At 44.4% G+C, this 24,324-nt stretch overlaps 2 protein-coding genes across 8 annotated transcripts in view; both read left to right on the forward strand.

The window, feature by feature from the left end:
- The window catches only part of UHRF1 (ubiquitin like with PHD and ring finger domains 1), a 33,899-nt gene extending 27,976 nt beyond the window's left edge, over positions 1-5,923 (forward strand). For all 4 annotated transcript variants that reach the window (XM_054181853.1, XM_054181852.1, XM_054181854.1 and 1 more), the window contains 8 exons: positions 163-267; positions 1,164-1,270; positions 2,105-2,267; positions 2,366-2,503; positions 2,895-3,006; positions 3,127-3,284; positions 3,612-3,710; positions 4,465-5,923. In XM_054181853.1, the coding sequence (XP_054037828.1) occupies positions 163-267; positions 1,164-1,270; positions 2,105-2,267; positions 2,366-2,503; positions 2,895-3,006; positions 3,127-3,284; positions 3,612-3,710; positions 4,465-4,611 (1,029 nt within the window). In that variant the 3' untranslated portion in view covers positions 4,612-5,923. The remainder of the gene's footprint in view (positions 1-162; positions 268-1,163; positions 1,271-2,104; positions 2,268-2,365; positions 2,504-2,894; positions 3,007-3,126; positions 3,285-3,611; positions 3,711-4,464) is intronic.
- A 2,328-nt stretch (positions 5,924-8,251) lies between these two features.
- The window catches only part of KDM4B (lysine demethylase 4B), a 93,289-nt gene continuing 77,216 nt past the window's right edge, over positions 8,252-24,324 (forward strand). For 2 of the 4 annotated variants that reach the window (XM_054181706.1, XM_054181708.1), the window contains exons 1-3: positions 8,254-8,433; positions 21,400-21,550; positions 23,682-23,857. In XM_054181706.1, the coding sequence (XP_054037681.1) occupies positions 21,422-21,550; positions 23,682-23,857 (305 nt within the window). In that variant the 5' untranslated portion in view covers positions 8,254-8,433; positions 21,400-21,421. Of the gene's footprint in view, positions 8,434-21,399; positions 21,551-23,681; positions 23,858-24,324 lie in introns of all 4 variants that reach the window. The other 2 variants (XM_054181707.1, XM_054181709.1) reach the window with 2 other exon arrangements.

Below are 24,324 nucleotides of genomic sequence, written 5' to 3' on the forward strand. Positions count from 1 at the left end.
CTTTTTGGAGGACAGTGGTGAGAACACAGTTTCGCGCTGTAATCTATGCAAACCAAATCTGAAATAGTACTATTAGTTAATTTAGTTCCAAGACCAATGGGCAGTCATATTGTTCGTAGCCTGTTGACAGCAGTTGCCCAGCAAACTTTATTTTTGCCCTAGGTGAGCGAATCCGGTGTTCACAGGCCCCACGTCGCAGGTATCCATGGCAGAAGTAACGATGGCGCCTATTCCTTGGTTCTGGCAGGAGGCTATGAAGATGACATAGTAAGTGAATCTTGATTATTTATGTCTGAGAACAAAACTAACTCCTTGTTACAGACCTGACCGTAATTACTTTTTACACTCTGTATCATTTACCCGTCTCGAGGATCCTTATGTTCTTCAGAAGAAAACTAGGCGAAGGAATATTAGGCAAAAGAAAACTAGGCAGAGTCTGGTAATATGTGCCAACCTGAGAAACGGGATCATCTGAATTAAGTTTAATATCCATGTGTCAGCTTTTAATCCAAGAGTCCTTAGCTGCCTTTCCAGGGTCTGCATTGCATCCGTGGTTTGAACAGTCTCACGGTACGTGCTGCCAGATTTTCATGTGCCAGGGGAGTGTTCAGGGCAAAACTAGGGACAGAGCCCTACTTCTGGATGCACCTTTATGTTCTGCTGGCCAAAGCTAACCTTACTAGGCTGTACCAGGCTCCGCTGCTCATCCTGCTTGTGGGTCACCGGCGTGTTACCAGCCTGCTCCTCTTCACCCCAAATGCCTGTTAGGACTCATGGACAGAGCTATGAATCTCAGGAGCCATTCCAAGTCTGAATTCTGACTGCGGAGTCATGCACCTCGTGCGTCAGTACTTGCACTGCGACGTTACCCTTCTCTGGAACGTGCCCCTGCACCCCCAGGCAGACCCTGTGCAAGCAGCGTGCTGCTCTCTTGGCAGGGGTTCTGTTAAGGTGTGTGACAAGACAACAGTTGTCACGCCGACTCTCTTCTCTTGGCAATATAAGGGAGGACCGTAGACTAACTGAGTCTGGGAGCTTAAATGGAGGAAGCATCTTTCCTTCTTTCCGTATTAAGGCTACTTAATTGGAAGACTATTCTCCTTTTATTGAATTATTGAATAATTTTTTTATGAATGTGTCGAAACCATCCATATACGTTTCAGGATCATGGAAATTCCTTCACATATACAGGGAGCGGAGGTCGTGATCTTTCTGGAAACAAACGCACAGCAGAACAGTCTTGTGATCAAAAACTCACCAATATGAACAGGTCAGCAATGTTCGCGCTCTGTTCCTAACTTTAGTAGTTGGCACTTGTCAACCTGAAAAATTGTTTGTCCTGTTTCCAAAAGAAACTGGTGAAGTGGGAAAACTGTCAAAATTAGGTTTCAACTGTGTTGTAGGCTGCAGATCAGTTGCACAATGGAAATGCTTCTTACAGTGAATGAATTAACGAAACAGAATTGTAAATGGTATTAGTCTCGTGTTTAATATTGACTAAGATTTAAGGAACAGAGTTATAAATTAGTGTAGATGTTTTCATACTCTCTCCTGAAGACCTGTGCAGCCACTGGTCACCTTGTGAGACCAGATCACTTGTAATTCTGAACTGTTACTCTTAAAAATAAGTGTGGATTTGCGTGGAGGAGGTGGTCAGTTCAATTAAATTAGGGTGATGTAATGAATAATCAATGTATTTAAAATGTGGCTTCCAGTCAGGAAGCTTAATTACCATCTCCCAGAGTTCTTGGTGTTATACAAGATACTTGATAGTGTCACTAGTTAAGATAAACTAATAAAAAGCCTGGTTACATCCTTTTTCCTCGGAAGAGATTCAGAAGGGGCTCCTGTACCTGCAAAGAGGCAGCAGCTTGCAGGTTTTTGGTAGCCGTTGCTGTGGTTCAGCACAATGCCAATATGCTGCTACTCCTAGTATTGTACTCAACTGTCTCAATGTATTCTTCTGAGTAGAATGGCACAGTTTAAACTTATTAGTTCCTAGTAGCTGGTCTACCATGCAAGCTTTGCTTTGCTCCGTCCTCCCTCTGATTCTGAAGGGCTCTGCCTGGTAAATTCACTAAGTCGACTGGACTTTCTCTTGCAGAGCTTTGGCTCTGAACTGCAGTGCCCCCATCAACGACAAAAATGGAGCTGAAGCCAAGGACTGGAGAGCCGGAAAACCAGTCCGAGTAGTGAGGAATGTAAAAGGAGGCAAACATAGCAAATACGCTCCTGTAGAAGGGAACAGATATGATGGAATATATAAGGTAAGAAGGATTTGAATTCCCCTGCTGAATTAGGAGAATTGGGTTATGGCCAATGGGTTTTTACAGTGTATGATGGACTTGCATCTGACTTTTTTTAGGTTGTGAAATACTGGCCCGAGACGGGGAAATCTGGATTTCTAGTGTGGCGTTACTTACTTAGGAGGGATGATGAAGAACCTGCTCCTTGGACCAAAGAAGGAAAGGACAGGATGAAAAAGCTCGGCCTAACAATGCAGGTACTTTTTTAGAACATCATCAGGGTTCCCTTGGACAATGAACCTGACGGACAGCAGGAATTCTTCTATTATACGTTCTTATTGATTGTTGTGTAAGAATTGAGATGGGCCCCCTTACGCTGAGTGGGGCACGAGTGCTTTCAGTCTTGTGGGTGGTTTGCTTTCTTTTTACATCAGGAGGCTAAATGGAAAAAACTTACTTTCTAGTACAGACTAGAAAGATTCAGACTAACAGTCTGAATAAAAGCTTTGCAAGAGCAGGAATCTATTGCTGAAACTAGAGAGCCCCAGAGCAGCTCTCCAGAGGTCATTCTTCCGACCTGTAATAGTCTGTAAGTCTACGAATGGGCGTGTTTGCATTGGATGCTTTTTGTTTTGTGTTTTCCTGTAGTATCCTGAAGGGTATTTGGAAGCTGTTGCAAACAAAGATAAGGAAAAAGAAAATAATGGAGATGATGAGTTTGATACCCCGGGGAAAGGAAAGAGGAAAAGGAAATCAGCAGGTTTGTGGAGTAGGCAAGTGCATATAGAAAGCCTTGTAGGTTTTTGTGCGTTTTATCTAGTTACTCTTTTCTGGTTGCTTTTCGTTTATTTGTTTAAGAAGTTGTTGTGTTTTCTTTCAGGTGGGGAGGAAAAGCTCATTACCTCTCCTACAGGGACTCCAAAGAAAACTAAAGTTGAGCCATACAAGCTGACATCTCAGCAAAAATCTCTTATAAAAAGTGATGAATCCAATGAAAAACTGTGGAATGAGGTACTAGAAGCTCTCAAAGACGGACCGGTATGTCATGCTTTTCTTTACAGAAATAAAGTGACCATTAATTAGTGTACTATCCCCAGACACAGATCTTTTGCCTGCATAAAGAAACAGCCTCAGACCTATAGAATTCTTTTTCAGTGTAGACATCCCTAGCATAGATTTAAAGTATTATATTTGAGGTCAGTAAGTAGGATAAGAACTTCTTAATGTGACTATTTTTATCCTTGTAGAAAAATTTTCTATGTCTAAAGTAATCCCTTGCATTTAATGTGGGGCGGCTTTTTTCTTTTTTGGCTGTATCTTTCGGAGAGCGGTAGCAATCAGTTGATTCGTGTGTTGTCTTCACAGAAATTTCTAAATAAAGTCGAAGAGGCCTTCTTGTGTATCTGCTGTCAGGAGGTTGTGTTTCGGCCAGTCACAACCGTGTGCCAACACAACGTGTGCAAGGTGAGCAATCGAAACAGCTCTTCTGTCGAGGTCTGTGGAGCCAACACGCCTTGAGCTGACTCGTTCAGTGGGGAGAGGTGGTGGGGTGTATGTAGGTCTGGGGGGTTTTGCCAGTAGTTAGTCTTTTAGCACTTTACAGAATCACAGAACTGTCTAGGTTGGAAAGGACTTCTAAGATCGAGTCCAACCATCAACCCAACACTGCCAAACCCACCGCTAAACCACGTCCCCTGATTTGATGAAAGCTCTTTGGTATAGAGGTGTGTGCCTTAAAGAAAATCCCACTGTTGCATTACTACTATCCGATTCCTTTAAAAGATGATGGAGCTTCTCTGCTGGCTCAGTAATGGCTCTAGGTGACACTGATGGGTTCGACAGGGTTACAGAGGGTAGGGGGTTTTGGTTTTTGATGAGTGATGTGAAGTGTTTTTGCAGAAGCTCCAACAGTCTTCAACAGCTGCAGGGGAATTCTTGATCTTTAGAAATTTAATTGAATGAAAGACTACCGTATACTGAAATACTGTGTCCACGACTAACGTGCTCTGTTGAAGTGCAGGTGCTATTGCATGTAACAAAGGAAGTTTTCTCTCCAGCTGCCAGCCTTGCCTTGCTCTCGGCTTTTCTCAGCTCTGGTCACTACCTGGCTGACCTACGAGATAAAAGGAATCTTATTTTTTCCATTGTGGGCTTTGTAGAATAAGCTAACCGGCACAGCTCTCTTTCTTGACCAATTATTTCTCTTGTTCTTCACCAGGATTGTTTGGATAGATCCTTCAAAGCGGATGTGTACAGTTGTCCAGCCTGCCGCTACGATCTTGGCAAAAATTATACCATGCAAGTGAATGAGACACTGCAGACCGTTCTAACTCAGCTCTTTCCTGGATACGGCAATGGACGGTGATTCTGTAAAGCACTTCTAATTTTCTTTTATTCAAACTTATTAATGAGTTTTCAATGGGCTTAATTTAAAAAAAAAAACCAACAAACAGTAGTCTGTGTTTTCCCAGACCCCTAAAAAAGTTTAATGTCTTCCTTGTTTTTAAAAAAACTATAAACTTCAAGGAATATCCTTTTGTATGTTCGTGGGTTTTGTTTCTGTTCTAAACGTTGAATTTTGCATTGCATTTTTGCTGCCCCCCCCTCAAAACTGCCATTCATCAGCACAAAATTTCTTTTTTTTTTTATGGATTTACAAAGTGCTTCCGGTAAGGCTGCTAATGATTATGAAAGTTCTCGGAGTGCCCCTTCTTTTCTTTTTTGTTTCTTCCTATTCCAAAAAATGGCTTAGTTGCTAGAACAATCTTCAGTGTTTGGGGATTTGGCCATAAAGGTAAACCTGTGCATCGCCTTGGCAGCATTTTGACACTCAGTTTGTACAAGATGGTTCCTGGCTTATGATCTTTTTACCACAAGTGGGTATTTGCTTTTTTTTTTTTTTTTAAAGAACTGGTTTTTATACATCTGACAAACCCATCAAAAGCCATTTCCTGCTCATTTTGTATATTGGGGAAAAAAAAAAAAGCTGCTTGTGTATAGCCAAGTGGCTGGAGCAATATGAAGTACTACCTCAGCTGGACTTCTTTCTTATTAGGGAACTACTTGTTCAGCCAGGTGCTGTCTTCTATCCAGAAATGCCATTGTGGAATATACTAAAGCCATTCTTAAGTGCCTTTTGTCCTTTTCTGAAAGACTGGGCTCTGAATCACCATATATATATTTTTTTCATAAGCACTGAATTGTTTAAACTTGCCAACCGGATTTTATTTTTTGGGTAAAATATAACACTGTAGTTGTATACGATTAGCACGGATTTGCAAATTTTCAGGTTTCCTCCTAATGCTAGGTGTATTACGGTAACACGACTCTCTTTTTCCTTTGTTTCATTGCATTTCTATCTGAAATGGAGAATAACCAATTCTGACTTTTTTTTAATGAAATATTGTGTTTATTGTCCATGACACCGAGAAGGCGTGCTTTTGTGAATGGGTTGTCTTTTTCTACCATTACCAAAGTTTGCAGTTTAATACCTCAACAAGACAGGGATGTTTTTAATCACACTTTACTGCAGACAGACTGGAACAAATGTGCCTATTTTTGGTTTTCTTAACCCTTTTAAAATTATAATGTTAATATGTTAGGGAAAAAAAATGCGTTTTATAGGGTTTTTTGCTGAATTTGTCAATTTTTTTGTACAATGTGCAAGTTGAAGTTCTCAAAATAAATATCTTTTCAGATGAAAATGTTGACTGTTTTCCTTTAATTCTTTTTATCTGAAGCAGGTTTCCAGACCTACTTGTTTGTGCATAAATTTGTATTTATGTTCCATTATGCTAAGCCTTTTATTTTCTAATGCCTATTATTTCCATTATGATTTTTCACTATGAAGAAAACGGGGAAAATACTAATTTGATATTCTGGTCTTCAAAGTATCTGCTTCTAGGCCCTAGGGAAAGGCTTATGTTATGTTCAACTAAAAAAACAGACTCCCAGAATCTCTCTTCTGGGGCATAACTTATGTTAGACTTCCACAGTAGTGAAATCCACGTTATCAACTGGTAATTGGAATTGCCTGCGCATTTAATGAACAAGACCCAAATTGTTACCACTTGCCACGTCATGCATCGTATTGGAGGTGTTTGTAGCAAGTAGTGCGAGGATCTCGGTATCAAACCAGAGGAATAACTTAAAACACTGAGGTTTTCATAAACAAATGCAAATGAAATAAATGAAGAAAACGCAATCATTTAAGATGCTGAAAGCAAAAGCTGTGAAACTGTGCAACTGCTGCTTAATCTGCCCTCTTTATGTTAAGGTTAGTGTTAACATTAAACATGTTCAATTTCAGTGAATTTGCCCATCTAAGTTTTAATCTATATTGTGATGAGAAGAATTTGGGTTGAGTGGATGAAATTGGAGGAATTGTGTGTATTTAAATTGAAAGAACCTATTGGAATGAGTTCCTTAGTATTACTGGTTTTGTTGTTATTTGGAAAACAAACTTTGTTTTCCTACATAGGTTTCAGTGTAATGTTCTGATGATTCTCAGATTTTTAGGATGGTGCTTCATTTCCCATCCATACTTGTGTATGGGAAATGTGTACAGTGTGAAGTTCTGGAGTAAATATCCAATATGCGATGTGGTAAAATAAATGTGTTATGGATAACGAATTGGGAAGCAAGAATGACAACACTGCAAAAAACCCAACACAAGGATCTTGGATCTTTCTTCTATTTTGGGAATTCCTACCTTGCTTCCCAGCAAGTGTACGCAATCTATGGTCTGTGGGGTTTAATTGAGCACAAATTAAAAAAATGCCCTGATAGTTCTTCATCCTGGCAGGCTTCCATGCTCCTGTAATTGTAGCCACTTTGGAAAGAGCTACCTGTGGTGGTGCTGCCGATGGCTGAGCTCAGGGCACAGGTACTCGCCGCAGCCCCCAGAAGGGGGATCTGCAGGGCTGGGTGGGGGCTGCTGGCAGGAGAAGGGCCCCCATCCCTTGTCCCAAACCAGGCTCCCATAACAGCATGGTGCTGCTCTATCTTCCGTGGGGGAACGGGAACTTGGTGGAGGGAAATCCCCCCGCTTTGAGAGCATGACCTGGTGTGGAGAGAGACAGTTGGCGCACTGTCAGTAGCGAATGGTTAACTTATTTATTTTTTTTTAAAGCTCCAGGTACTGGAGTCCACAAGGAGCCTCAAACTACTACCTGAATATTGTGAGAGCATAAGCACCTTCCAGCTGCACACCTGATCTTTTATTTCCACGTTCATTTCCCTCATCAGGTGCTGTGGTTCCTCGGGTCCCTGGGCAGCTGCCCCTCCCTGCAGGGGCGAGGTGCCAGGTAAGGCCGGGGGAGACCCTGCCACCGTCTGTGACGTGACACGTGCCGTCTTTAACGCCCTTCTGCCCCCGCCACCGCTCCAGGTTCTCCTCAGGAGCAGAGGGGCTGCGGCCGCCCTGTCAGGCCGCTGCTCGGGCCTGTGCGGGTCCGCCTCAGGGTGAACCCCCTCAGCCTGCAACGCTACGGCCCCGGGGCCGCTGCCTGCGGGCTGGGGGACCCGGGGAAGGTTAACGACAGCCCCCCCGCGGGCCCGGCGCCCTCCTGCCGGGCCGCCGTCGGGCCGCCCCCGGCCGGTCCCTCCCCGCCCCATTGGCGCAGGGCGTCCGCAGCGCCCCCCCCCCCACCCCCGCGCGCTGCTGTGCGGCTCCTCACGTACTCACCGCCCCGCGCCCTCGCCGGAGCGCACGGCCGCGGGGCCTTGACGGGCACCCCGCGCCGCCTATGGGAGCCCGCCTTACCCCTCTCTCAGCCAATAGCATCCGGGGGCGGGCCGCCGTCTCCCAGCGGCCGTGCGCTATTGGCGGGCAGTGACTGAGCGACGTGAGCGCGACCGGCCGCCCCGCCTGTTGGTGGGCGGGCCGTTACCCAGAGCAACCCACCAATCAACGCACGCCCTCGCCTTGTTGTTTGGTGACCGCCTTCGCCATGGGGCGCGCCCGCCGCCGCTCACGGGCGCTGCGCCCAATCGCTGCGAAGGCGGCGTCGGCCGCAGCCAACGAGCGGAGCGAAGAGGCGGGCGGCAGGTGCTGGCCGCGGGGTGCTGCGCTCTGCTCGCCGCCCCCCTTCCGCTCTGCCCCCCGCGCCGGGCCGCTCGGCGCTCCGCTGACGGGCAGCCCGGGGCCGCCGCCGCCGCCGCTGAGGGGGACCGACGGCGGGCTCAGGTACGGGGGCGGCCGGCGCCTCCCTCCCTCCCTCTCTCCCCACGGGGGCCTGCGGCTCCACCCCCGGGACCGCGGCGCCGGAGCCCCCCGCTGCTCGGCGCTGCCCCCCCCTTCCTGGGCCGCCGGACCCTTCCCCGCCGCCTCTCCTCAACGACGGGCCCTGGGTTTACCTCTCGCTTCCGGACGGCGGCCTTCGCCCTCCTCCTCCTCCTGGCGGCCCGGCCCTCGGCCGCCGCCGGGGCCCGGCCCCGGGGGGCCCGGCCTGTGCAGCCGGGGGACGGGACGGGCCCGTCGTGGCCCGCTCCTCCCGGCCCCGCTTTGTCTCGGGGAGGCGCGGTGGGAGCCCCCCCCATCCACCGTCCGTGTCCCCCCGGTGCCTCGGGCCCCGCGTCCGCGGGAGGCTCCGCGGCCGGGCGCGGTGTTTCTGCGCAGGGGTTTGGGTGTGGAGGCGGGGGAGGCCCCGGGTAGTCTCCCTTGTCCCCCCCCTCCCCGGGGGCGCCGGTGGCGGTGGCGTTCGGGGGCGGTTGCTCGCGGCGATCGGGGGTTGGTTCGTGCGATGGGCGATATATCGGCCGGTCGGCGATGGGCGGCGGAGGCCGATGTTGGCGACTCAGAGCTGCCGACGGGTCTGCGATTCCGTCCCTGCGCCCGGCGGCTGCAGCAGGCCCGGGGGAGAGAAACCTGCTGGCAAGAATATGACACCGGCCTTTTTCTTTTTTTCCCCTCTTTTTTTTTTTTTCTTTTTTTTTTGTCTCCAGAGACTGTCAAAGTTTAGGGCCAAAACTAGAATTTTTCTCTTTTTTTTTTTTTTTTTTTTTCTAATAAGTCCGACGTGAATGGAAACCCCCATGGTTATATGCAGAGGTCCTTCCTCTTGCCCCTCGCCCGAGCAACACAAATGTTGTGGGCTGGAAAAGTGAGATGACCAGGTCGCTTGTCTTCTGAGTGTAAAAAAAAGTGAAAAAGTAAGAGAACCGGGTGTCCCTGCCCGTGGCAGGGGGTTGGAACTGGATGATCATTAAGGTCCCTTCCAACCCAAACCGTTCTATGGGCTCTGGAACAATTCTGGGCTGCAGAAATGGTTTGTCTGGTCACGCTTTGGTGACTTGCCCTAGGTTTGCTGCTCAGTTTGCCCTTTGTTTAAGAAATAAATCGAAGATGTATTAGGCTTTTTTGGGATGTAGTATGTGGTGGAAGGGGAAACGATTCAGGAAACCCTTCATCTGAAGGTGGCACTTGGCTTTCCTTTAAAGCCGGCTTTGATTCTTGTTCCTGAGGATGGTGTATATAGCTGCGTAGGAGCTGCGGATATTGCAGAAAGTCTATTTTGGATGCCTGTTTTTAAAGGGTTAAAGTCACTAATTAGATTTAGTTTTATACGCATTCTTTAACTGTTACACTTTTTAATAAAAGCTGCTGTAGAGAATGGGTGCTGTTCAGGGGCACAAACTGGTTTTGTGTTGCTGTTAAAGCCGAGAACATTGGAGTTTTGCGATGTGACTCGGTTGTCTTTGTGCTGGGGCAGTGTAAATACATAATCCCGTTATAGCAAGCTTTACCCTTCCAAAGTTAAGTTTCCTTTAACCAAAAGGAGTTGATTTTAAGGAACTCTGTTCATCAGAAACCTAATAGTGGGGTTTTTTTCCCTTTTCACACATAATAAGTCACTTCTTTCTTACGAACTTTTCCTTTTTTCTTTTCCTGTTTTGTTAAAATTCACATAATCACTCAAAATCTTAAGACTAGAATTTGAAACTTACAGTTACATTTCAGCAATTATAAAAATAACCATTGGAGTATGTAGGGGTAATTGCTTTTTGACGGTAAGTTCCTAATTCTTAGGTTCCCCTGTAATAAGCGTAAGAAGTTGAGGCAGGTAGAGCGACTCCTCCAGTGCCAAAAGGAGTCGGCGGCTATTTCTTTCTCATTAGTGGTAGGAGTTACTCCTGTGCAAAGCATCCGTAGGTGGATATACTTGATTCCTTGTTACAGAGCTCCTGCTCACGTATAAGATGTTCACTGAAACATCTTTTGACAGGAAAATGCTGTCCAACACTCCTCAAAGCATTATTCTCTCTCCTATTTTTGCTCCTTGAAAAGAGATAATTCACTTAACCGATCCAGTGGGACCAGAATATACGTGGTCTTATACATTAGAAGTTAATTGTCTCCTTAAGTTTAGAACACATGGGCGAAGAAACAAAGTCTGACGTTCAAAGCTTGACTTTAGGGTGAATATGGGCTTTTCTATGTAAGACCTTTACATGCAGGAGAGGTTTCATCAGCTTTTGATGAGAAGTTGATAACGAAATGCATTTTCAGGGAGAATCCCACCTCTTTCCTCTGGATAATGCTGGTTATTGGGCTGAGGCAAATACAGTGCGCAGAACAACTTACGGCCTGTTAAACGGAACTGCTGGAGCAAAATGAAGTGAAAAGTATTTCTAGCGATACCATCAACTCCTGTCATTTAAGAGATAATGCAGAGTGGTTGTTTTACAGATCTGCAGGCACGAGGCATTTTAAATCATCAAAAATATAGGCAACTTCTGAAAACTTTGAGCTATTTCCATACAAGAGGTCGCAAGACATTTTAGATGAGTTGTGAAAACCAGTTTGTCCAGATGTGCTGGATAAGCACGTTAGCTATATGGGGTGTCTTATCAAGAGTTATGTATTCTTATTTTCTACTAGGATGTCCAGCTGTAATGCAATAAACAATGTTTTGGCATTCAGGTAGCTGTAATTAGTCTTCAAAGTTTACCTCTAATTTCGATGAATAGGGCAGTTCACACCTAAATAGAAATAATGGCACTGTCTTGCTGCAGGCTGAGGCAGCCAAGCCTCAGTTAACACGTTTCGAAAATCTCTTTGCAGAGTTAGAAACTTGATTTCCTTTAAATTCATTCTAGGCAATACAGAACTGCAGACCGGTGAATTTTCCACCCTTTCTGACTCGCTTTTTAATGTTTTACCCTGTGCTATTGAAAAGGCTTTGCAGCGCCTGTTCCTGTCTGTCTGCTCGTTGCCTGCCCGTGCTACGCGCAGCATTACTTGCAATATAGCATCTGTTAATATCGAAGATGGATGACAGCTAAATATGTCACTGCAAGTGGGGCCTTTGCTTAATGTATTTGGATGCCATCAGGATTCTCTGTGGCTGTGCAAGGCGCTGTTTGAAATTATTATTTGTCATCTATTTAAGAATCAAAAGCTGGTTTGTCTGATTGATGCCCTCGGAAGCTGGAATCCTTGAGTAATGCAAAACGTTGGCAGAAATCTTGTGATTGTACATAGGCTTAGTGATATTAATGTCATGATATCCTTCTCAGTGTAAAACCATTGTGAGATGAGAAAGATGTGTTTCCATTTTCAGTACACTGATCATTTCTTAGTAAGATTTTTTTTTTGTTTTGGACCACATATGTTCTATTTGGTCACAACTTAGTGATATAGCCATTTATGGCTTAATTAAGGTACTTACTTTCACTTATATTTTCATGGAGTAATTCATTCTCTTTTATAAATTAAGCAGTTCCTCAGTTATGTTCTTACGGGATGGCTGTTAACACAGGAGAACGCGTTTGTGTTCTGCTGTAATAGTTTTGTGTAGCATAAAATCCTTACTTGGTCTGTGCACGCCTCAGTCATGGCAGAAATGACCCGCAACTTAATTCTTCCTTTTGTTTGTTTAATTTGCTGTTTCAGAAGGCTCATGAACAAGCCACAATTCCTGATCTATTGGAAGATATGGGTTTGTTCTTTTCTTTCCTAAACCTGTTTGATAAAAATACCATACTTGAATATGGCCAAAGAAGACAATGCTGGTGGTGTGTTACGATGATTTCCTGAGTTGTTCTGATATTCCTTGACAATTGCTGATACGCGTTCAGAGTAGTGGGGAGGATTTTGGTGAGCCTCTGTGGTTTTTTTTTTCTGTTGAGGTACGAAGTTCATATGAAGTTTGCCGTATTTGTTCTCAGTTCTGGGTTGGCAAAACAAGCAGGGCAGCTTTGGCGGTGATGTACGTGTTAAGGTCTGGAGCTCCCAGAGAGAAGAACTGGATAAAATCGATCTGGGAGAGATTAAAATTGTCAAATGCTACCTTGAAGCTGATGTGAAACTGATTGGTTTTCTCCTAGGTTTTGCTTTAATTTAAGTTTTAAACTGACATGCCTTTCAGTTGTAATTTTGGTTAAAAAGTCTGAAATGGATAAGAAATGAGATATGCAGTGCATAGCAGAAGACGGTGGGGTTCTCCCGCTTCTCTGTGCGTGGATGGGGAGTTGAAGTTGTTTCCAGGTGCAGCTGCCGGGCGGGCACTGCCGGAGCCCTCGGAGTTGTGTTACGCTCTCAGTCCCCTTCCTCCTCCTCCTGGCTTTGCCTCTCGCTCCGGCTTGTCCCCAGCAGATCGTTTTCTGGCAATGCAGCTGCTCTTAAGCCTGCAATCTGGGTCAGTGTGTCACAGCCACTCTGGGCAGGACCTAAAGCACCTTCTGCAAAAAAATGCAACCAAGATTTTGATTTTTACCTTGGCAAAATAGTCAAAAGCACTTACAATAATCACATTTGTTGAAATTCTGTTTTACGATGATCTGAAGCAACCCTGAGACGTTGAGCAAGTTACCGAGGACATTGCTGCAGGCTTGTAGTTCTGGCAGTTTGTTGAAGGAAGACTGTAGGGAATTAGTCCTCATTAAGGTATTAATCTGATGTAGGATTTACCTTTTTGTACACAGCAGTGTGGTGACCAAGTTTTCTGAAATGCGTATGCTTTCCGATAAGAATAATAGATTATAGGTTACTTTACAATATTTTAAGGTCTGGATTCAGGTGCCATGGGTTGAGAATTTGAATTCTTGTTCAGAGTGAACAGGAATACGTAAAAAAAGAGGTACTTTTTTTCAACTTCATTTGCTCCAGGTCTGGGCAGGAGGTTTCTCCTTTCACTGTGGTCTCACAGATTGAAATGGTGAGCTCCTAAATGCTGTTTTTTATATTCTAGAAGAGTGAATCCAAAGTAGTTCTGTGTACCTGGCATCAAAGATCCAAGCCTCAGTAGAGCTGCTGAGAACCAGTGCAGGTTAAATGCCTTTTTATTTATTTTAAAAAACCCACAACAAACTTCTATACCCTTGCAGTAAATATAGTGAAGATAATAAAAGACAGCAAAGATGACTACTGTGGCGTGCAGCAAACTGAAGTTCGTGAGATACCTGGTTGTAGATTTTGCCTCTGTAATAGTCGTATGCTGATTTGTGTGGTTTTAGTATGAGTTTATCCTACCTGTTCAGTAAAACATTGAATTTGAGGAGGAAGACAGTTGGGTGCTGATTCTGAATTCAGTCAGGAATAAACCTTCTGTGTTGAATACCTTGCTTCAAGCAATAATGAGTTGTTTCAATTTCTTACAGATTTATTGCTCTTAAATCTAAGCACTTTGTCTGCCTTTAAATGCTGTTTGTGACTAAATAATTTTGCTTCAGTTTGGAGAAATGTATGAGTAACTGTACGTTTATATCGCTACCAGGATGTTTGGAGGCAAAATTTTATTTTACTTTAATGAGCTACATATGCTGTTTGATTTCAAGTACAGGAATTGTGGAGAAGCCTTGTGGAGTGTAAAATTTAATAGAAGATACTCTAATTTGTCAAGTCCCAAGCACTGTAGATCTTCATCCGCTCGGCTGGCGGGTACTCGCCGTGCCTCTGTGGGAATGCTGGCGCCCTGTTCCTCCTCCTTCAGTCTTTCCTCGGTTATGCTTGCTTAGACCTTCTGAAGGATATGCAAAACTCAAAGCAATCTGGAGGTTAAAAATGTCGTGAACTGTGCATATAAATAATTTTGAGGGAAAGGTGTTAGTTTAAAATTCTTGCTGTAATTGTATAAAACTGGGCTGAGCAACACCACAAAAAACTGCGAACTTAAAAACTTACGCTCTCTTTGTCTAAATGCTGTAATCTGATTCTCGGGAATAAAGTGGAAGAAAAGGAGAGTTGTCTCAGCTACACTGGCAACACTTAACTGTTCTCTAAAACTACTGATATGTAATTGCCTATTTTATACAGGCAATTGTTGTTTTGCAAAAGTTTGTCTTTTGTTCTGCTAAGAAACTTTTGATAGTGCCTGATCCACGAGAATCTAGATGTAAATTTGGGTATAATTATTTGGCTTACTGAGAAAGGATGTAGATGAAAACAGAAGAATCTGCCCTCTATGTTCCAGCCTAATTCATCAAAAAAATGTCATTTCAAATAAACACATGAGGTTTCCGTTAATACTTGTGCATAGTAGTTAGTAGTCAAATAATGAGTTAAGAGTACCTTTAAAGAATTTTTTCATGAATGAGGTTCTTACCTCATTGTATCTGAAGCGCCTCAGAAATACTAAGTGAGTCAGAACAAGAAGTTAATTCAGGCACACTTAAAACCTGTGTTTTGTTGGTTTTGGTTTCATTTTGTAACTTTACAGTATTTTCAGTTGATGAGCACATTATTTTTTTCCTTTAAACTAAACTTATTTCAAGTTTGCCAGGGTTTTTGACGTAGACTTAGGCAAAACTCACGCACCACGCGCTTTCCTGTTTTCTGATCCTGAAGGGGGGCTCGGGCCGGGCCCCGCTGCAGGCCAGAGCCTGGGGCTGCGGCTCCTAGAGAAGGTCCTCGTGGCGTTCCTGGGAGCCCTTCTGGCAGAGCAGAGCGGGGTGAAAACTCGGAACAGGGCTGCGAATCCTGATTCCTGGGCTGCTCGGCTGTCTGGTCGACTCCACAGTGTGGGTTTGGTTTTGCTGGGAACAGCGCATTACTGCCGGCGAGGGAGGCTGCTCTGCCTCCTCCACGCTCCGTCAGTGCCCGGCTTGGCCCCATCTCCCTGGGAACGGGCATAAACCCAACCTGATGGGCAGTTTAGTTGAGCACGGTGAGATAAATGACCAAGTTTAAGTCCTTTGTTCAGATTTTCAGTTTTCTGAGCACTGGCAGAAGTAGTTGTGCTAACGTTTTGCCCATGCCTGTGGGGAAAACTAGGATGTCCCACCATCTTGAAAGAGCATCTCTGGGTACAGCTGTGGAGACACGGCATATAAGCTAAGCCATGAGGTAAGGATGGATTTCCTTCAACGTCCTGCAGGAGTTTCTGGAGAGCGCACGGTGGTAAATGCATGGTAGGTTGCTTCTTAGTGATGGTGGAGTAGGGCACGTTGCATTAGCTGGTGAGCACCCTGTCCAGGTAACGAGGAATTCTTAATATGCCATCCAGCCTGCTCTACGAGGAGGAATCCTAGGATGAGTCAAACCTCTCTATTTGTCGTTATTATGGAAAGGACAGGGGAGGTTTAGTAGATATATTTGGAGCAATACACATGAGTTTTCATGGGAAATTGCCAGGTAAGGCAAGAAGAGAGAAGGTTGAACAATTTGGGTGTTGAAACAGAGAATTTGTTACCATTGATATTTGGTTTCCCATTGTGTTACGCAGTGCTGCCAGGCTTTCTTTGCGCTCCGATGCATCCAGAGGGTTATAATGAAATGGAGGGCAAGGGAGGTTTTAAGATTTTGTTGTTGTGATTTAAAAACCTTGCTTAAGATACGACATCTCTCTTTATCTTTCTAAAGTATTAAAACAGTAAATAACTTGCCTGGTAGCAGCTTCCTCCACTCAGGAGTAGAATGCACTCAGAATTTCTTCCCCAAAGAGTGAGCTGCTGTTTTCAGCATTGAAATGAATAATTTGTAATATATTAATGATTTTTGTGCTTTGTGCTGGATACATCTTCTTTATGTCTTCAATTATCTAAGCTATTTAGATGTGCCTCATTTAGATCTTCTCATTATATCTCCTCTTTTTTCCTCCTCAGTATCTGGGACTTATTAAGCTTTCCTGCCTTGGGTTGGCGTGCATTGTCCTCACACCATCTCCTGCAAGGGTGTATAATTCACAGTCCTTACCTAGTGTAATGAGCTGTGGAACTTAATTTTCTCAACTGCTAACAGCAGTTTTACTGGTGTTACAAGTGTGGTGATGTTTGTTGTCTGCATTGATTCCATTAAGAGTTAGTAGGTTCAGTGCTCTGTAATAAAAGGGCAATGCGATTGAAGAGCACCAGTAACCCTCGATCCATTTTTAGACGTGTACCAGCTCCAATTTCGGTAGGAGATAACAAGCTCTCCCGGTTGGGGAAAAGAGACTATGCTGTAGGAGGAGAATTTGTTATAAGTGTACCTTCTAGAGAAGTTTCATCCGCTAAGACTTTTCATATAACTGTTTCAGATGTTTGAAACTCGCTTTGTCGCGTGCTGAGGCTGCGGTTTGAGATGGCGGCTTTGCACTATTGCCGTGAAAGTCCCACCACTGCAGCTACGCGCCTGTTTTAAAGCACAGCCGTGTAACCAGAGTCAGCTCCCTGATCATTTTGCACCGTGGCACCACAAATCATCATATTTGGCACAGGAGAAGAACAAATGGCTGTGGATGGGAGCTCAGTAGCTATCGAAGTTGGTACTGCTGTGAAATTTCCTCCTGCTTCGAACTGCGGCCAGTTGGCCAGCGCTTTGTTTATTCTGTGAAATTTTGATGGCCGTGGTTCTCTTTCCCTCGGCAGGGAGCGGTACCGGTGCCAGCGTGTGTGCCACCACCCGTGCGCCTGGGCTACCTGTGTATCTTCTGCTCAGAGTTGGCATCAGGTTGCAGGGTGCGCTCGGGGGGATGTTTTCTTGTGTCTTTTCAGTCCCTTCCAGCACAAACCAAGTGAAATCTTGCGGAGTCGCTGTGGATGCCATCCATCCTCTTCTCACAAAGTGATTTTTGCTTCCTGTGGCTTCCATGAAATGGTTTTGTCTACCAGATTTTGAACGCCTACTTTCTCCTTTTTTGCTCTAGGCATATGTTCTGAAGGGCCTTTTCCTTCCTCTTTCTGAATTTTGGTTATCTGGCTTCTAGGGAAAAAGCTAGTGGGAGTTTTTGTGGGGCTGATGGTGGAGAACTGCACCTTTGGAGAGACAGCAAGTTGTTTAAAAGTGGGTTTTGCCAGTTGTGCACAGTGTAATGTACACGGTGGTAGGGCATCCAGCACTTGGGTAGAAGTTCACCTTTAGACCTGGTGCCTTCTTTAAAAGGCTCTGAAGGTACATACCTTCTGGTTTATCGAAGAAATTGGTAATCCCAGAGAGCATATTTTTTTATTTAGCAAGATTAAAGATGGTCTTCTAGTATTACTGGATAAACAAAGTGAGTCTTCTGTTGTAAATTCTGCTGAGTTTTTGCTGTTCAGACCTGGATTGATAATGGAGGGTTTATAGCAGACTGGCAGGACTGGTTTGCAGACGTGTGTGCCCTGGGTGCAGGTACTGGATTTAGCTCCAGCGCTAGTGCCTAAAGGCAGATTCGTTGCCACTAATAGTCGCTACCTTCAGTCAAAGTCACCCCCCGACTCAAAAGCGGAGGAGAATGAGTTGGCATTATCCACTCCTCTGAGATCAGTAGCCCGGGAGCAGCAGGGAACTACTTGAAAGTTCCAAGCCTATCCCTGGAGAAAGGATTCCCCATCCTGGAAGTCCTTTCACCAGCGCGAGTGGTTGATCTCGGCTGGGTTTCTTGGGCTTTTTCTCTGCCGTACAAAGGTTTCAATCAACAGGTGTAGGATTTCAGTCACAAAAGTGTCTTGGTTCACATCAGTTTTAGAGGGAAAAGTCTCATGTAAAAGTCATTGGAATGAAAAACTGCGCTCTTTGTGTCCACCGAGATCATCCCGCTGGAGACAAGTTTCAGTGTTTCCTTATAGCGGTTGCAAATTAGAAGGTTATAATATTTCAGGTTGTTACGCTCTCTTACAAAGAAACAGAATGCACCCAGCTGAGAAAAATACCCTAAAACTTCTTTTCAAGAACTAATAGGGGGCTTAGGCTCTTTCTGCAAAAATCATCCTTTTCAGTGTTAATAGTGAAGAGAGAAGAGTTTGTTCACGTTGTCGCCATCCACCCTGCTGCACAGCAGAGCCGTGGATGAAAGCAAAATGCTTTCGGTGTTCTCAGAATAGTCGGATTCTGCTGTGAAACCCCCAGCGCTGCTGGCGAGCTCGTCACAGCACCGTTTCATCCAGGCCGCCTCCTGCCAATCCCACAGGGAAGCTGGGCTAATGTCGCTTGTCTGCCGTCCTCTGTGATACCCGGAGCTGGGAAGGAGTTGACAGTAAATACTGCCACTATTTACCCAAAATACATTAGTGCTGCTATGTGCAAAGCAGTTAAGAAAAAAATTCTTTTCACCCAAAGCTCTTCTTGCTCCCTGGGACTGGTAAGGGGGAGCACGTACAAGGCAGGGACTTCGGACACTGATTCTCCTTTCCTGTGTGCTCCGTAGCTATTTTTTTTGTAATAGCTTAATTAGTTTAGTTAGACAAACATACCTTGCAGCAAGCATTATCTAGGGTAGGTGTTAAGATGTTCCTTAGAATATAGAGATGGGATTAAACACAGAAAAATCTGTTGTGCTTTGCTGTCTCTGCACTACAGAGTTCCAGAGTGCTGAACTTGAGGCAGGTAGACCCTTTAATTAATTGATTAAACTTTGCATGAAGTAGTTTTTGATCCCACCCCCTTGTTGGAACATGTGTTTTGACTATTTGCTCCCAGTTCAGGGAACAAAAATTGGAATTGCTGGAGGTGATCTTGAGGAAAGGGTGGGATAAAGCCTGGCTTTCACTATTTTTTTTTTTTTTCCCCTGGTTGTGGGTAAAGCTGCGGGTACTGGGAAGGCATCCCTGGAGCAGATGGTGCTGGCAGGGATCCTCCTCAGGACGGAATTCAAGTTCCTTTCCCCGAGCCAGACACCCCGATGGGCCGGTGCTGCTGCAGAGCCTGGCTCGGGGCTGAACCTCCCCGGCATTTCTCGACCCGGGTTGAAAATAGCAGCAGTATTTTCAGTACGACTGTGTTGGAATAGAAGTTTGGGGATGGTTTCTGTCTATGTCCCACTTCTCAACAGTCACTTTTCTTTTTCTTCTGATTCTTTACCAGGATTTTCGTGGTGAACAATGTTTTCTTCAGTAGCTTGGAGGAAACCTCGGGCAGATGGATGCCCTGAGCTTATCATCTCCCGTGGTTTGTCTCGGGGACGGGAGATACTGTTTCCTTTTTTTGTATTTCTGCAAAACATTTATGTAGTAAATTGTTCTTGTGGGTATAGATCAAGTATGTTTCTTATCTTAAAGTGCTGACCCTGAAACATAGCAGATTTTTTTTTCTGTATGGCAAAGTTGTAAATCTCTTCCAGCAAGGCCAGCCTGGAGATGGCGGGGGGCTGGTTAAAGGCAAAGGGCCTTTTTGTTTTAAGACTGCAGCGATTTCTGTTGGAAACGCAGTTGGTAGAAGTATCTGTCGGGGTGAAGGGAGTGCTCTGGGATGTTGTGCAATACTGGGGTTTGTAGTTTGATTTTATTACGGAGCGTGCCTTGCATCTCTGGCTCCTGGCTTGGGAAGAGCTCTTTGGACGTCGCCTTCAGTAATGCTGCGGCTGGGGAGGCACCAGGCAGGTGCTGGAGGACGGACGAGCATGCGAGAGGCTGCGATTTTGTGCATGGAATTCCTTTAAAGACTGCCTTGGGGGGAAGGACTTGGACTTGCAGACCACTGCGTTGAAATAAACTTTACATAAAAGTTACTCTGAAAATTTCTGAAATTTTCTAGAACGTCAAGTCAAAACTGTTAATTTGATTTTGAAATGAAAAAGAAATGTTTTACCCAGTTAAAATTGTAAAGGAAACCTTGGTGCCTTGGGCGAGGTGGGTGTTGAGTCTGTCTAAGTTAGTGCATGATGCTGTTTTAAATCAAAGGAGCAGGCGAGAGTATCAGCGGTCTCTTCTGGAGAAATGTCAGTTTTGTGCCATGCTCACTGATTGAAACACTGATATAGCAACACTTCTCTGTTTTGTTTTGTTTTTCCTAACACAAAGAGTACTTTTAGTAGTATTTGGAATACTTCTTGGCTAGTTCAAAATCTATTTAAATCGAAACATGCTTTGCTTGTGATTTAGAAGTCACATTTGACATAGCGTTGCTGCACCTTTGATTCCTTAAAAGCCCCGTACTGCCCTCTCGTGATCGCTTGAGCGTATTGTCTGTGCTGTCGCTGCTTTTCTGACATGGAGAATGTTTTTGTAGTTATGTTTGCAGCTGAAATGCCATTAAAATATGTTGTTTGCTATATAAGTTCCCAGCATAGCTGTACAAAAGTCCATTTTAAAAATTGTGGTTTCATCCTGAATTGTTTTGGTTTTTTTTTTCCCTGCAAACTTCGAAATAAATTGAGAATTTTACTTTTCACATTGAAATTTCACATTGTTTTGAAATTGTGCATCTGCATTTCTTCTAAGAATTGTTTGAGCCTTTGTCTATGCACATTGCAAATACAAAGTGTAGTGAAGTTACATTTAAAAAAACCTAATTTTATAATTTTTAATGTAGTCTAGCACATGAAAATAAAAAAAAGAACGTTGGCCAAAGCTGTTAGTTTTTGAACCTAGATACAGAAAAAGATGAAGCGTTCTGGTGGAGAATGCATGTTCCACACATGCCCTGAACAGATGCTGAAGGTAGTGAGAAATCTGTTGTTGGTGGCCGCCGTTCTGCTGAGCTCCAGCTTCGTGCGATGAATGGAGGGGGCGAAGTTCAGTCTGTGCTCTATATTTAGGCCCCATCCGATCTCTCGGATGAAGCTGGTGTTGGGAGTTCCCTGATACTTGACCCTACTAACAAATAGACTAAGTGGATTTTTGGTCAGAAGCTCTTCAATATCCATTAGAGGATGGTACTTAAAAATACTTTCTTGGGGGAACAGGGGAGAAAAATTAAAAATATATCCATGCCTTTCTGTGAAATTCATTAAAGCAAGTAGAAAGGAAACAAAGGTTTTTAACCAGTATTTTTTTTCTACTACTTCTTTCTTTCTCCCTTTTTGTTTCCCCTCTTCAGGCGCTGCCACCGTACTAGAAATATGGGGTCGGAGCAGAACCCTGGCTGTAAGATCATGACCTTTCGTCCCACCCTTGAGGAGTTTCGGGACTTTGGCAAGTACATCGCTTACATGGAATCGCAAGGAGCTCACCGAGCAGGGCTTGCCAAGGTGAGTTGCCCCGGCTTAGGTAGCCGAAAGCTTCCCGCAGGCTGCCTTCCCGAGGCTCTGCTTTATGTAAGGTGCCTGTGGAGTTACATCGCTCAGAAGTAGTTTGCTTTCATGTAGTCAAGAGTCTGCATTTGAAAACCGTACTTGCGATCTCTGTTTTGGTTTAGCAAGAGAGGAAAGGCAGAGGAGTTGCAGGCCTTTTGTAAGAGTGAAAGAAGTTTTTATTTGCAGGATGTCTTTTCCTGATCCCTAACTGGAAAACAAGGATGTTCCAGCCCTTGCAGAGATGGGTTAAGGGTATTTCCGTGTCCTGGTTCTGTAGCTGAGGGCACAGATAGTGGTAGCCATGGTCCACATGGGCTGGAGGTGTGAGGTTTCCAACTCTCACAGAGCGTAGGGTAAAGGATAAATCTTTTGGAGACTGCATAGGTTTTAATGGGGGAGAGGGGCTAAATCATATCTGTATGAATTGGGAAGACTTTTTACTCTTCTCTTTTTTATGTTCTGGGCTACCACCTTATGCTGACTTGAATCTAGACCTGCAAATGTGTCCTCTGTGCACGTGTGATTCCCAAAATACCTGAAAGCCTTTTTGACTTTCAGGAACCAGTTCTCCAGCCAGCTCTAAAGCATCTTTTTGCTTCCTTCCCATTCACATCTTTCCACTGAAACTGCTGAAACGTGATGAGAACTCTTCATGTGAAACTTCTAAATTCCAGTACTTGACAGACAACTGCTTGGAAAAAATCAGGACTAACTGATTAGAAAGAGTATTTCTGTGGCCGTGTCGTGTTGCACCATAGGCTGAGGGAGATATTTGTTCCGACAAGGTAGTTGTTACGTATGGTATTTAGCAGGACTTAATAAAGCACAACAGAGAAATAAAGCTGTTAGGCATGAAATAATTCTTATTTCTTCTAAAACATAGGTCAATTACTATTTTTATTACAGTTCTAAATAGAGCTGGGTATTGATAAAAAGCTCTCTCTGAAATGTTTCCTTGTCCACTCAAGTGTACTAGCAATTACATTCTATGAGTCTGCTAGGGTAGATTATTTTAATAAAGGTTGTTGGTGAATTCCAGATGCTGTAAAGAAATTATTCGTAGGACTAAATCTGAGCATTTCAAGTTAATTTTTGTGTCTCTATTGCAACTGCAGTTCAGAGCCTTGTAATGGAAGTAGAGCTCATCATATCCTGGAAGAACCATTGCCCACAAAAATCAGTAACTTGTCCTCCAGTTCCCGTAACTTTTTTTTGTTAACCCTTACACCAAATTGTATAGCAGATACTTTATTTTTTCATTCCACATGCCCACTGAATGTCCTACTGATTGTTCTCTGATCTTGAGCCTAGAATTGTTGGCAGCTCTTCTGTTTAAAATTATAGCTTTCTTCTTCTAGATTCAGCCCTGCTTTGCAGCATTTATTTTGCACAGCCTCCAAGAGTGAGGAAAGAGTTCTGGACGAGTTCCCCACAGTTTGCTTTTGTTCTTTTCTATCCCTCACCCCTTTTCATTTAGGGAGTTGGTCCCCAATGTGTCCCCTGCAAATGAAGAAACATCAACACAATAAGGCAGCAGGATTTTGAGCCTTTGTAGTTAAAAAAAACACCAAACAAACAAACCAAAAAAGACACACCTGCCTCAAAGAAACCTAGTGTAAGGGATCTTCTAGATGGAATAGTGGTTTAGACTGCTGTAAAAGGTTATGGAGTTGTAGGGATGCAAGATAAAGCTGAGTCTTCGTGCAGCTTTGTGGAATAGTAGGTGAGAGAGGAACGCCACTCCGGAGGGAGAGCATGTGCAGTCCTTCTGGCATGCAGTGTAGTTCCTTGGTATCACTATATCTCTGTTTATCATCACTGGCCACCTTCTGTGACACTGGACTGAAGGGACCTCTAGCAGGCAGGCGGTCGGCCCTCTGGCCGCGTCAGCTAGTCCTGCAGTCCCGCAGATGCAGAGCAGGTGTCTTGTCATACGCACTGGTTATTTGAGACGCGGATGTCATCTGATAACCTGCAGCAGCGGGTGAAATACCTTCCGCTTCAACAGGGTTTTTTTTCCTTCAGTAGAAGTCGTGTTTGCCTGTTGTGAACATGGAAGTTTGGTTTTCTTTTATTCCAATTTCAGGTGATTCCTCCCAAGGAATGGAAGCCCCGAAAAACCTATGACGACATAGATGACATGGTTATCCCAGCTCCCATTCAGCAGGTGGTTACTGGACAGTCGGGATTATTCACCCAGTATAATATACAGAAGAAACCCATGACTGTGGGAGAATACCGGCGGCTGGCTAACAGTGAGAAGTATGTTGGTGCTAAGTGATGTGCCTTCATTGTGAATGGGGGAGGTGTGTGGAAAGCCTTTCTTTCTAGAAACAAGCTGAAAAGAAAATGCGGTCTTGTTAAATGGGAAGCATTTTGGAGGAAACCGATTTTTCTTGAAAGCTTACATCCAGAATCTCAAACAAGTTTGTAACTTGGCGGCTTTTGGTGCGTCTTAGATCTTTTTCTGAGAGTTGGTATAGAAAGATTCTTCAGAGTCAGTATTTGGCTAAGAATCTGCCTGAAAAGAATGGCTTGGGGCTCAGAGAAGAGCTCTTGGTGTATTAATGGTTGTTCTGGAAAATGTGTTCCATTGCTGAGATAGAAATTCAAGTATCTTGGAGTGCCTGTGCTAATACTGATAACACGAGTGTCTCCCGAAGTGACTGGGACCTTTGCAGAGCACTTCAGGTCGCTGGGACAAGCCAACTGCTACAAGAAATACTGAC

The sequence above is a fragment of the Rissa tridactyla genome, chromosome 22 (genome assembly GCF_028500815.1).
Source record: "Rissa tridactyla isolate bRisTri1 chromosome 22, bRisTri1.patW.cur.20221130, whole genome shotgun sequence".
NCBI classification, from domain to species: Eukaryota; Metazoa; Chordata; class Aves; order Charadriiformes; family Laridae; genus Rissa; species Rissa tridactyla.